Source organism: Eufriesea mexicana, unplaced genomic scaffold (assembly GCF_001483705.2).
Source record: "Eufriesea mexicana isolate 0111107269 unplaced genomic scaffold, ASM148370v2 scaffold10819, whole genome shotgun sequence".
NCBI lineage: Eukaryota > Metazoa > Arthropoda > Insecta > Hymenoptera > Apidae > Eufriesea > Eufriesea mexicana.
In genome coordinates this window covers 68,449-83,320 of record NW_016918457.1, presented here as the reverse complement: position 1 = coordinate 83,320, position 14,872 = coordinate 68,449, and the positions used below count along the sequence as shown (strand labels likewise).

Genomic DNA, 14,872 nt, shown 5'->3' with positions numbered 1-14,872 from the left:
TTTATTAATCGAATAAACAGAGAATATTCTTACGAGACACTGTGATTATTCTTATTAGTATCTTTTTGAGATTATTTATTCTCTATTGAGCATCCTAATTTAATTATCCAGTTCAAGTAACTATTTCTTCCAAATTTTATTTATTTGGCAAAATTCGTTCGAATAAAATTTGATTAATTAAATGGAAAGGAAACATTCTCTCGCGGTCAACACTAAAAGAGTCGAATTATCGAGACAGCTTTTAATCTCGAGGACGAATAAAAATGGAGACCGGAACTCGAAACGAGTTTTATGGTAGTCGTAAAATTCGCCTCGAAATAATTACTTGGCCACTGTAATCCTGTAAAGTTTATTTCATTCGCTGGATCAGAGCATGGGATCTAATATCGGGATTAAAGCACATTGGCCACTCTAATCGCTAACTTAAATGTCCCAAAATCTTTTCTGTTTCGGTTTTATAAGGAGCAAAGTGTATTCTTGAAAGTAAATTTACGATATTCGAAATAACTATAATTTGAATGCACGATGACTTAAACGATGTTCAGACTCGAACGAAGAAACGTGTAGCATGAGATATAAAAATCTTTTAATACCTTCTGTAGTATTAAAATAATTGGAAAAATAAAAGAATATTTACAGGTATGCTCCATGAACTATTTAACCTGTGATAATTGTACTTCGATAATTTCATACAATTCACACGAATTGTTACGAAAACTTCGCGATTTTTAATTTGCATTTCACAATTAAGCTAGTAGTTCATGCGTAACGCGAAATTATTGAGCCAAGACTTATGACTAAGACAATATTAAACTGTAATGAGTATTCAAGATTTAATTAAATGTCAGCTAAGAAAAAATGAAAATGTGTAACACATCAGGTCAGATGAAATTTTTTGTGCTCCTTTTTATCGCGATTGGTAATTCTATTAATCGTTCATAAGGATTTGCATCACAGATCTAACTGTAAGTCAGAGTCTCATGCATATTGTACTCTCTTTAGACTTATAAAGTATCAAGTTGAAGATTCTATCAAAAGCATACTGATAAAGAATAATTATTACGATTTAAAAATTTAAATTCGGAAAACTAGTTTTAGGATATGAATTTTTATTTATTTTTTCATCACGATTAGTAATTTCAGCAAACATTCGAAAATATCTGAGTCCAAATCCAACATAAATTTTAAATAAATTAGTAGGCTCGTAGAATATAAAATTGGAGACGTAACAGAAAATATAAAATCAAGAAACCATTATTGAAAATCAATTAAACAAAAATAAAAACATATTTCATTTGATTTCTATACGTCAAAAAATTCCCATAAAATTTTATCTTTTTTCTACCACAATTTTCATCTCTACAAAATCAAAAATACGATCAATTTTTCACCATTATTTTAACATTTCAGTCTAAATCCAATATTAATTTTAAATAAATTGGTAGACTTGTAGAATATTAAATCAAGAAACAATTATTAATAATCAATTGAGTAAAATTAAAAACATATTTCGTTTGATTTCTATACGTCAAAAAATTCCCCTAAAATTTGACCTTTCTTTCCACCATGACTTTTATTTCTACAAAATCAAAAATATGATCAATTTTTCATCACGATTAGTAATTTTAACATTTGAGTCTAAATCCAATATTAATTTTAAATAAATTAGTAGACTTTTAGAATATTAAATCAAAGACACAACAGAAAATATAAAAATGAAAAAACAATTAATGAAAATCAATTAAGCAAAAATAAAGACATATTTCGTTTGATTTCGATGCATCAAAAAATTCCCTCAAAATTTAACCAAATCAAAAATACAATCAAGAACCATATACAGAATCCTATACAAAATATTAAAAATAGTATAAAAATGAATTAAAAATATACAGTTTAACAACAAATCGGAGGAAGATTTTTACATTCTATTTTATTAAAATTGATCAATTTTATTTTATCCTCTATCCAAAGGATTACTACAGTCACGAGAAACATGCCGTACTCCGACACGCTTGTAAAACGGCATTGAACGCGTTGGATCCGATCGGTAGGTGTAGCGCGACATTTAAATCGCTGTCATCGGTGTCACAGCTACAAGGAAGCGTTACCGTTATTTCCTTCTGTCGAATAATCGTATGACTTGCGCTAGCATACTTGGTAACCGATTCGAAACACTCAGTATCAATCACTGGTGGAACATTCCTCGATTAATCATATTCCTATCGGCAAACGATCCTCTCGAAGACGTCATCTCGATCGCGAAAGAGAAATCAGCGAATTATAGCACATTAGACATAAAAGTATAGGAATTCGAAACGAAATCTAGCGGCCTCGACATCGAGACCAGTCGAGGACAAAAATTGGGACAGTGATGAGCGTCGAAAGAATCGAGGAGCAGATGGGAACAGTTAGGCGAACGCTTTTGGAGAAATCGTCGGAAAATGTTACATTCGACTCGAAATTTTTGAACAACGCATCACGTGATTTGGGAAAAGTGGATCACCCGATTTTGCATTTTCTGTCTCGTATTTATTGTAATTTAATATTTACCTGGATATTGTAATTTTCATTATTTTCTTTCGACGATCTCTATTTACGATCTCTATTTTTGAAAATATGTATAAATTTCGAGGAATAAAATTTTGATAATATTTTTCGTGGATATATATACAGAACTTTTTAGTCACGTTGTAGGAAATATTTGTATAGTTGTTATTAAATTTCAGGCTCACAATTTAATATTGCCTCGTTCAAATATTTGGCTTGAAAACATGGGCGAGTTCGTTGTTTTAGTTTATTAAAATCGCAGTTCATCGAGGTTGGAAAAACGCTGCGAATATCGGTAAAGAGAGGTGAAAATGTCGATTTTATGCCGAACTGTACGGGAGTTTATTAATCTTACATATTTTTGCCGGGAAACATTCACGAGCAAATTTATTATTCCCTGCTGGGCAGAAATATTGTGGTCTTTTTCAAATATGGAGATAAAATAAAAAAATAAAAGGTTCAACGGTACGAAAGGACGAGATCAAGGATAAATATGAAGGCGGAATTTTTGAAGACCGGCTTTATATTCCTGTCGTGAATTTCTTCCATTCTTGAAGAAACTGAGCAAGAAAGAAACAAAAGTAGGAATATACGTAAAAATAATAAAATTTTCATGAATGTCGCGTTTTAAGCATAATAAACGAATTAAATACTTCTGTCGGGGATTATCCTAAATTATAGCGCATTTATTGTTAGTACTTTGACAATCTCGAGGTTATACAGCGATAATAGGCATCCAAAATTAATTATATGCATAATAACAATAATAATTGTTTAAAATTGAATCAGTTTACTTGTTGTTGAAATTAAGAAAATCAATTAAAATTCCTATATAAGAGAGGAATGTTTGGAAGATAAATAATTGAGATAATCTCTGTTGGGCAGTTAATCTTCGTATGATTACAAATCTGCATGTATATCAATTCTAAAGGAAGTGGTTGTGGTAGATTAGGAATATAAATTTACGATTAGTACAGTAATATTTCCAGTTTCAGTGTAAATCTATTAATATTTTTTTAAATACGAAAAATGGAAAAAGCTTTATATTGTTTAATTTGTTTAATTTTAAGAAAGAAATTTAATTATTTGAACATTTAAATTATTTTTTTCTTGCATTATTATTTACAAAAATTGTAGTGTTTAATATTACTCTGTACATATTTAAATTTCATATACTATATATATGCAAGCAATAAATTAATAGCAAAATTTAGAATGATTATTTTCAAACTTTCAGGTTAGTAAAATTAATATTGGTCTTTATTGAGATATAATTGTATTTACATATATTTAATTATTAATTATTTTCATCGTAATACTTTAATTATTGTTATCTGTATATAATATATTCAGATATATTTAATTCAAGTATTAATATCATCAATGAATAGTTTTGAAAATTTGTCGATGCACCAATTAAGTTATTTAGTGCACTCATATACTGAAACATTTACTTCCAAAATTTCTCCCAAAAGGTACATTTAAGATCAGCTGAAAATCAACAAAAATCTACTTTAATCGTTTCCAAAGCAAAATCCATAAATCCACTCTACTCCTTCCATGCTCAACGATTTATCTTCAATAACCAAACCTAACCCAAGCAACGCTATTCTCTTCAAAGCCAAATCTCTCGGCTGATCTTCCACAGCATCCCGTCTGACTGCCTAGAAACTGCACTTACATCTGCGAAAATCACAACCTTAAAACCACACGCTCCTCCATTACCTAAGCCATGCCTATCCAACTTCCTATTTACCTCTAGCAGTACCATATCTACCCAACTCGTTCACTCTCACCACGTTCCTTTCTACACAACGCACACACCGAGCGACCAAAAAAGGAGACTCCGTGACCGAATAGCATTCGAAGTAGGTAGTCGAGAAACGGAAAGTTTGCGCATCTAGAAGCATATACCCGCCTGTTGAATTCCTCGTTAAATATAGAGACAAGTGGTCGCGAGGCCAACGTGGTCCGGCGAGATCCTCTGGGCCGTCACTGGGGTTAAAGCACAGAGGGGAACAATTCCATGGTGGACAATGACTCATAGGACAACGGCCTTAGAACGTCGAAAAGTGGTAGCCTAGGGAGTAGAGACACGCGCCATAATCGCGGAGCCCGCGCACAGGCTCACGGTGTTTCTACGCTCATGCCTGCCTGACATTTATGCATACGAGCCTAACTTATGATCGAAATAAAATACACGAAGAATAGACCGTACGAAGCTTGATAAGCTCCACGCGAACGCTCCCTCGTATTTTTCCACACCTCCCTTGGGACTCTCCATAGAGATTCTCGCCAGGTTGAGGACTGTTCCTCGATACCGAAATGGAGACTCTAAAGGATAATCTGATAACTCGTGGAAGCTGTTAAATTCAATTGCACATGTCCATTATGTTCTTTTTTTATTGGTTCAGGTGTCTCGCATTAACGACGGTTCTATTGACGTTTAAAATTCCCGCGCCGAGGATTCGTTTCTTTCGGCGGTTCGCAGAGGTCGCTAGCTTGATGGGTTTGGGGCAATGTTGACATTCTGGTATTTGGTTTCGCGCTGTTTGCTTTTCAGTTTTTGCTGTTATGTTATTTCATTGTAATTGTAATTACCGTGATGCTGATACAGCTGGTAGTAACTGTTTGCGAGTTAGGTTACTTCGCGTTGCAGATGAAATTGGAGAAATATTATGTAGTTGGGAATATTTTAGGGCTCGGAGAGGTTTAAAGATGGTTCGTATTTTGTGCTATTTATTTTGTAATTGCCGCGCGATTGCTATGGTGGTTATGTAGAATTTGCACTGGCTATATTTATATTTGAAACAAAATTGGAGAAGCGTTGTTTGGTTGGGAATATTTAATGTTTAAGATGGTTCGTATTTTGTGCTATTTATTATTGAACTGGCTATACTGTTAACTATCATGCTATTTATCTGCAATTGCTATGTGATTACTGTAATAGTTGCTCAGAGTGATTCTAGCAATTGGGTCAGGCTACATCTATACCCTAAGTGAAGTTGGAGGAAAATTATAGTTGAAGATAAATAATACACTCTTTGACGACTTTATCGTCCTGTTATGTGCTTTCTTTTGTAATCTGTGTTACAGGTTATACTATAATATGAAATGTAATCGAAATGAATGCAAGTAGTAATCTTCATCTTAATAGTTTTCCAAAGATGAAGATTGGTACCTGCATAAAATATCAATTAAATGGATATTTATTTACACTACCATAAATTATTTATTCATTTGTGTTTAATTTTATAATTAAAAAATTTATATTACAATTACGTATGAAGAATAGAACTAAATTATTCATAATTTATTGATACATATATATATTATTTCTCTTTTTGGAAAGAACTATGTTACTTTCTTTTCACAACTTTTCTCTAACTTCACTTACTCAGAACTAATTGTAAGTTACACTCTAGCTAAGTTACTTTCCCAGTTACTTGCATTCGATATAAATTACGCATTCGTATAAAATTACTTGCCCATTAAGCTCTCATGACGGTGCACATCTGTTAATACACTTTCACCAAAGTGTGCCAGCACTGAATATAATAATAACACCATGCATTCGCCGGTTACCGTATAAATGCAGCACGTTTTGCAAAAGGCACCTCGTGCAAATATGTAGATTCGCTAATAAGTATGCGCACTCGCTGCAATTCGCGTCTCAGCTTCGACAGAGGGACATTCCAAAAGGAATTTAAAAATTTCTTGCCTCTAAGGATAGGCGTCTCGCTTACCATATCAAATTTAATTTCAATCTTAATTTACATATTTCTTCCGTGAACGGAAAATCTATTCTCCTTTCTCATTTTTCCTCCCACTGACCTCCCTATTTATTCCATCACTAGTAACATAAAGTCGCACGATATACATATAAAGTAGAAAAATAGAGAAATAGGGAAGAAAAGTAGAAAAATAGGGAAACAGAGAGGAAAGATAGGAAAATAGAGAAATAGAGGAGAAAAGTAGGAAAATAGAGAAATAGAGGAGAAAATTAGGAAAATAGGGAAATAGAGAAGAAAAATAGAATAATAGGGAAATAAAGAGGAAAAGTAGAAAAATAGAGAAATAGGGAAGAAAAGTAGAAAAATAGAGAAATAGAGAAGAAAAGTTGGAAAATAGGGAAATAGAGGAGAAAAGCAGGAAAATAGAAAAATAGAGAAGCAAAGTATAAAAATAGAGGAATAGAGAAGAAAAATAGGAAAACAGAGAAATAGAGCAGCAAAGTATAGAAATAGAGAAATAGAGAAGAAAAGTAGAAAAATAGAGAAATAGAGATGAAAAGTAGAAAAATAAATGTCAGGTGTCCTCGAAAACTTTTGTTCCTCCATCTTCCAAATATATCTCAAATATCTCAAATATTTCAAATATCGTGGACGATTCTTCCTCCAGAGGCAGAGTACAGAAGAAATATTCCCACGGAAACGTGTATGTATCTGGTTCCATAAGTTGCATTTCCTTTAGGAAACAAACCCGAATCAACGTACTGTTACACGATTTTATTCGTTGCTCAACGTTTCGTTTATTTGAACACGCGAATTCTATATTAGCCACGGCAAAACTGTTTCATTCGCTCTGAACATTAATCAACGATCAGCGACCGCAGCTAAGAATTATGGGGTTGGAAACTGGAATAAGACGGTTAGAAGGATGGCCATTGGTTAAACGGCAGATTGTTAGCTCAGTGATAAATTGGAGGTGATCTCTGCTAGGAAGAGGAACTAGAAGCCTCTGTTATTTGTACATTACACTATTACGTTGTTAGTAATAGGCATGATTGATAGCCGGTGTTAGCACAGCTGAAACTTCAAAATTTTTAGCAAAAGGTACTAGAGTCATTAGTTAATCGTTCCTTCAGTTAGTTCTGCACTGATTAAGAATTTTATAATTGTTTGTTACCATTTAGAATGATAAATAATAGAGGAATATAGAAAATCTGTTATTTTAGACACACAAATGTTCATAATTTAAAGAACAAAGACCAATTTTTATTTCATATAAGATATACTTTTCTAAGTATTCCGAAAGAATTTGAAAAATTTGTGAGAAGATAAAAAAGACCACGAGATGTTCAAAACACCTGCGCTAGTAGCACAAGGAACCACATCGGAGTTGCAAGAACGACCTTTCACGAGAAGCAGAAAAAGACCGACGCGAAACCCAGGCAACTTGGAACAAAGAAAATCCTCGAAAACTCCATCGATATTCCATCACCCATAACTCCGCTGCTCTCAAAGACCTAATCGACTGAAACAATCGAAATTCTTCTCGATTCCTGAGAATGGAAATAAATCAACCTATCTAGCATCGTAACTCGAAACACTCGATAAATGACGGTCAACGATCCATGACCACTGCTCTCAGATCCTAGACCAATCAGGACAGCAGAGATCGAAAATAGATCTTTAGCTCCTAAGAACGAAAATAGATCAATCTATCCACCATCGTAATTCATCTAATTAGGATCTTCGATGCTCAGAATAAATCATAACTACTATCCTATGTTGCACAAACTAAACACGACAAGATTAGCGAGTAGTCGCTCTATTATGTCACAATAGTCCTCGACTTTGGGTACTGTACATAACTCGGAAGGTGTCTCCCGAAGGAACTAACATGACTAATTAGTCAAAATGGAAGTGAGTTGCTTTACATAGATTTTCGATTCTAACAGATCTATATTGGTCAAAATGATTACAACACCTACGATTAGATCTGTCAACGAGATAGACAGATAGAACAATCGTCTCACTCCTTGATAGTTAGATGTCCCAACTTCTCTAACTCGCGATTATTTCCAATTTTCCAATTTAGATATACACAGTGACTCCTGACTGATATTCTACTTTCCGAATAATCGGTCTTCCATAACTCCCATAATCGTGGTACCTAGATACGATAGTCCAGGTAAAATAGACTGAAATAACATTAAAAGGATCGGAAAGAAGGCCTCGATCGACAACCCTGAAAGGAGGATGGCGGAAAACAGGCAGGCCGGAGCAGGGTGAGGCAGAACGAGCATGGAGACGGCGAACAAGAGTGTTCTCGAGGATCATGGTGAGCGGCGTCGAGGGGGTTAGACCGAGGAACGAACGAATCCGTGACGTGCCTCGAGGGCAGCAACCGACACGGCGAGTTGCAGTGGACGTCCTTGCTATGTTATCTTTCACGGTTCGTTCCCTTTCACTTTCAGTGTCCAGGAACCAGAAAGCCCAGACCTCCACGAACAAAGATACGCCTCCGCCTTCGCGTTGTCCGTGCGAGATTGAAACACCACGAACGACCGCGAGGGGCACGAGCGTCGCCCCCGCCTCCTCCGCTTCTTTTCTTCATTCTGCCCTATTTCGCCTCTTAATAGCCGCTGCCTTCTCTGCTAGCCGATAATTAGATCCGTCCAAGCTGTGCTGCATCGCAGGGTACACTTGTTAAACCACGTGTGACACGGTATTCCGCGCCATTTCGGTAACATATGTGCCACTGTTGCTGGCTCGTGACGAGAGTTAGGAAGAAGGAAGTATACAATTTGCGTGCGATTCCACGAATCGAGATTGAATATTTAAGATCCAGAAATGGGAATAGAGTAGAAAAGCATGGGAAAGAAAGGTGTCGATTAGAAGTTTATCCAGGGTGAGGTGTGGTACTAGGATGTTCGGAGGGGGGTCCGAGGTTCTGGTGGATGGATAGGTCCGGGTCGCAACGAACGCGTTGGAGCATGGGTATTTTTAGGTGCAGTGGGTGGATGGATTGAATGTTTGGATCGTATGTTTCTTTCGTAATGGCTGGTTATTGTTACGAGTGTTACTTGGCGCTGTGAGAGTGTGTTGGCTGTTAGTTGATATACTTGTCGGTGTTTGAAAAAGACTCGGATTGGGTTCTGATTTGTTTCGGTTTGGCAGACGTTTACGAGTGTACTCGTTGCTGTATGATTCTCCATTCTTATTAACTAGTGCATTTGTTAGTAGGTACTTGAGCATAGTTTAGGTTCTTTTTGGTTTTATGGTTTGGATTAACACTAGAACTACCGATCTTTAATGGGTACCTAACTATAACGTGCACAGATTATAGTAATTTCTGGAGGTATGAGGAACATGAGTGAATATATTGGTTACAGTTCTTTCTTAATACGAGTTGATACCAATTTTATTCTTAAAGCAGGTGTATGTGTTCGGTGATTGCAAAAAGGAAAATTCTGGAACCAGTCATTTTGACTGGGTTGGTAGTTCTAGTTTTAAGGTTAAGTTTTAAGGTTAGGTGTGGTCGAATTTTACGCGATACTTTATTTCAGCTAAGAAAATTTCATTATTTATTAGCGTTTGAGAATGTTTTAGATTGGATCTTTCTTCATTTCGGTTCAAAGAATATCCTCGAGGGTATTCGTTATACATTTAATGTATTTACTATCGCTTGTGCTCGATTTAAATGGTAAAAGTTTCGTTTGAGGAGTTGCTTATTCGTTTACCTATCATTTACCTGGAATTGAAGATCCGGACAAAATGGCGGGTTGTGAATATTCTTTGTTCTCGCATTTATTGAAGATACGGACGAGTGTAATTACCTTAGAGAAAATCGATATTAATTTTCATCGAGATGGGAACGTAATTATTTATACTTTATTTATATCTTTATTTTCATTACACCGTTTTAATTGTAATAACCTACGTAGGTATAATACATTTAGGTACACATTACACGATGCTAGTTCTAATAATTGTACATTGGTCTCGCTAATGATAGTGTTTCTACTTCTTGCAGTCTTAATACTAGAATTATCATACTAGTTCTAAAAATAATTAATTTTAGACACTTCACTTCTGCAATTAGTAAAGATGTGCAACTGCATCCGACAAAATGAACATTGACTTTCACCCACATAGTAATTATAGTTACACATAGTGATCTAAATTACAGATTTAAAGTTTTGCACTGCTATTCGCTTACACTACGACAAAATAAAATTACCTGTAGCAAAATAATTTGTCCTAATTAATTTTTCTAATTTATAACATATTTAAGGCGTGAAATTTAAATACTTCGAGAGACAAAATATTCAACGACCATTTTGTAATCATCGACACATATATACTTACTTTCATTATACTTCGATCAATGCTTCATCTATTATTAATTACCCTTCAATTATTACAATCAACATTTAACATATTATATTTATTTGCACATTAGAAATTTATAGTCTCGGTATTGATAAATCCGTATTAAATGATATTAAATAGATCAGTATTAATAAATCTCGAAACAACAGCACTCGTTCCTTGAACGGTTCAATTCTACATTCTCTCACCGATATCACACATAACCACTCTACTAACGAACACGATTCCGTAACAAGTCAAACATCAATGCGAGCGATACATTCCATCGAAGTAATACAGCGGATAGTTACAGAAACCAGCAACTGTTTATTCCAGTTTCGATGAATCAGTAATTAGCCTGACGGGATCGATTTCGCAAGTGTGCCTCGACTCGCATAACTCGACGCGGACCGATTTTCATAGCGATTTTTCCCGCGAAAACGCGATCCTAACCGAGCCCACAGACGGTGACTCGCGGAACATGGCGGAAAATATAGAAAGTCAGCTAGCAACTGATCCGTTACACGACGTTTACCTCATCGTCCATGTTTATCCCGATAATACTCGATATTTACATCGCTTCAGATAGCCTGGGACGATAATTCGCTCGTTTCACCAAGAATGCCCACTTTTTTCCCTTTTTTCTTTCCATCGTTACGCGGCGCGGTTTCTTTTCATTGGCCAACTTTCTTTAATACGCGTGCTCTACATGCACGCTTTCTTTATCTTTTCCCGTTTCCATAGAACAGTTGTTGCTGTATAATCCCTGCTTTGATTTTTACCCAAGAGTATGCGCACTGTTAGGTACGCTGCCCTGTTCAGGCTTTGATAAATTCCTCGAGTTCCTTTTACCGTGCGAGTACCAGAAGAATTTGTCAAATTCAAGGTACTTTTACACTCGTCGTGTATTGCGCGAAACCTTGCATCGTTTAACATTGAAACTGTCAAATGAGTCAAAATAAGTTGTCTCAGATATTTTATTTTCATAATTATTCGAAACTTGTAGCTGTTTCTGATAAAATTTAACTTTCTCTTTAAATTTCATGGACAGAAAATAACTATACATGCAACTTGTAGTTATTTATTACTAGTAATTCAAGTGTCGATATTGAATTTCAGTATAGAGATAGAGATTGATCTATCATTTGCCGATTTTTCGTCACGACAAAGAAATTATGTGATCGTTATTAATTTTGTTATCGATAATAATCAATAATTATTCCTATAATTCGTATTATTAATAATTATTTCTAATTACTACCATTGAAATTAAAAATTCTTATTATTACCGATTATTATTAATCATTATTGATTTCGTTATGGAATCATCTATCATCTGTGATTATTCCCGATTTATTTATAAAATAAATAGAATTAAATAATTAAAATAGTAATTAAATCAGACTGGACAAGCAATGTTGCTTTAATACAGCATCCAGGTATTATTAGATCATTTTTATGAGCAACGCGAGAAAAATTGTGGATCCTCGTACCATATCGTTTCACTGATGATGATCCAGGAACACGCGCGTCTCGTAATCTAAACGAAACTTTAACAGACAGAGGAGACTACTCGTTTGATTTATGATTGGTAATGATACCTCGTGCCCAAACGCTGATTTGAATAGTCGAAAATGTGGTACGTAAAAGTTTGCGCAGGTGTTCGAGGTGGTCGGCTAACTCTCGCTCTAAATTGGTAAATTACCAGTACTGCAGTGAGTATCCGTTGGCTCAACCTTTCTAATATGTAGAAAGCAATTTTTGAAGTACAGTTCACACTTCCTAGTGCGCTTGTTATTATTCAAAGCAGCCCAGTGTTACATTTCACGTGGAATTATTCATACAAACGAAGACGTTTAAGACAGCAAAGTTATGTTAGCATAGGGCTTCAGTCGACCAGGTGAATAATCAGAAATTACACCGTCATTTCCTACGAGTGACAAATAACGTTAAGTATCTATAGTGGCTGAAACGATGCTTCGTTTTGATATTTCAAGGTAAAACTGTGTGAATTGAAATTAGAAAAATCGAGATTACTTTATTTCGGCAACCTTAATGAATAAGAAATTTGGTATTTGCTTAAAAATTTGTATTTTTACGTGATATTCGAAGTTAATGGGCGCCAATTATTTAAATCGCGAGGTAAAGGTCTTTGAGAAATAAAAATTATTATATTTTCAATTATTAATATTTTCCATATTATTGAAGGCAAAGATAAAGTAAAGGTATTATATTATTAAACCAAAAATTAATAAATTATGGTTATAATTTTTCAATTAGTTTCGATTATTTAATGTTCCAATTACTATTTAAACGGTAAAACGAAAGTCATTGGTGAACAAAAATTGCGTTGTTTTTCTCGCAAATTGATCTCATACTTTTTGGTATAGAAAACTTCCATATTATGATTATTTATGTTATATTATTTAAGATCAATAAATTAGGATTATTTAACTCGCAAAGTTATACTTGAATCGTGAAATGAAAGTCATTGGTGAATAAAAAGCGTAACACTTTCGTCGAGACCTAGTTTCACATTTTTGCACCCAAAAATGTGCATATTGCGATACTTAGAATTATTATTCCTTTCCTAACTTTCTAATTATTATTTTCCATGCAACATTCGAAGCTGGTAGATTCCAATTACTCGAATAGCGAAACAAAAATCATCGTCGATACAAGCCATATTATTTTCACATATTTGGTTCCCAAAAATTTCCCACTTTGACATTTAACAATAATTACTCTAATTATTCAACCAATGAACTCATAATAATTATTTACCAACGTGCCATTCAAAATTAACAGATTCAAATTATTTAAATAATAAAACAAAGATCATCGACGAATAAAAGTTACAAAAGTATACTATTTTCACATTTTTTAGTATATTTATAATTAAAGAGTCCTGGTACTCACATCGTGATGCTCAAAATTAATAATTTAGAATAATAATAATAAATATTATTATAAACATAAATTTAACGCTATAAATATTATTAAATATTATTTTTCAAGGAAGATTTTACTAAATGAAATATTTCTGATTGGCAGGATGTCAAAAAATAATCAGATAACAAATGGAATGCTACCAGGAGGCGGAGGAGTGGCCGACGCTGACGATTTTTCGGACGGCGAGAGTACTCCATTGACACAGGACTATGGCGACAGGTATGTGGCATACGTGTCTTTGCTAAGCAATACCATGGTATTCGCAAACGTTGTTGCCTGTTATTTTTAACAGAGGAGGATCCGAGCTAACGAGGTTTGCTTTCGTTCTGTGGACGAGACCGAACCTCCTCGCATTCCGCGATAAATCGTAAATTCTGCCTTTGGTTTGGTCCTCTTTCAAAACACATTTCAGTGGAATTTTGCAGCTATGCAGTCAATAGAATTCGATTTTCACGGTAGAGATTTTATTAACGTTTCGTGCATAATAACAGATTTTTTTTTTTCATTTTACATCGCTTACAGTTCAAATTAATTTCTGCGTTTATATGGTTTCATTGTTAGACTGTATATTAACGCGAATTTCAAAAAGTCAGAAATTCCTTTTATTATCGATTTGACAATTAATCGCGATACTCGTTAACGAGTTACGATTAAAATTACAAAAAATATTATTAAAATATTGTTATACGTAAAATTGTATTATAAAATTTTGTATTATAAAATTACCAAAATATTATTATACGTTTTAGAAAATGATTTTAGGGATTCACGTGGATATATGGATGTTAAAGTATGGATTATTTTCATGTGAAATATGGGGATATAGTTGAAACGATTATCTTTCATCTCTCTGAAAAGAATTATTAATAGGTATTTTCTACTGTTATGCACAAAGAATAAACTCATGGTCGTTGCAATTTATTTTTAATTAAATGGTACATAACGATAAAATTTTCAAGTACCTTCAAATTTAACAACATTCAATTAAAACATACAAAATTTGTATTCTTTTACCATATATCACTCACATACGTGGATACTGTTATATTCTTTCATATTAATTAATTATTAACGTATTTTGCATACATATTATTCTCCCTAATTTCTGTTGTAATATTAAATTATGCATAATATCAATAAATCATAATAATATTAAAATAAATAAAAGCATAAAAAAAAAAAAAGAAATGTATTAATAGAAAATATTTCAAAATAGATTATTCGTGTTTTAGAAGAAAAACCACGTAACATAATTCAAACCCTGAATGCAGAAT

At 33.9% G+C, this 14,872-nt stretch overlaps 1 protein-coding gene across 4 annotated transcripts in view; it reads left to right on the top strand.

The window, feature by feature from the left end:
• kkv (hyaluronan synthase-like protein kkv) overlaps nt 1-14,872 on the top strand; it is a 55,059-nt gene that overhangs the window by 12,162 nt on the left and 28,025 nt on the right. For all 4 annotated transcript variants that reach the window (XM_017908455.1, XM_017908454.1, XM_017908452.1 and 1 more), the window contains one exon: nt 13,701-13,817. In XM_017908455.1, coding sequence (XP_017763944.1) covers nt 13,702-13,817 — 116 coding nt within the window. In that variant the 5' untranslated portion in view covers nt 13,701. The remainder of the gene's footprint in view (nt 1-13,700; nt 13,818-14,872) is intronic.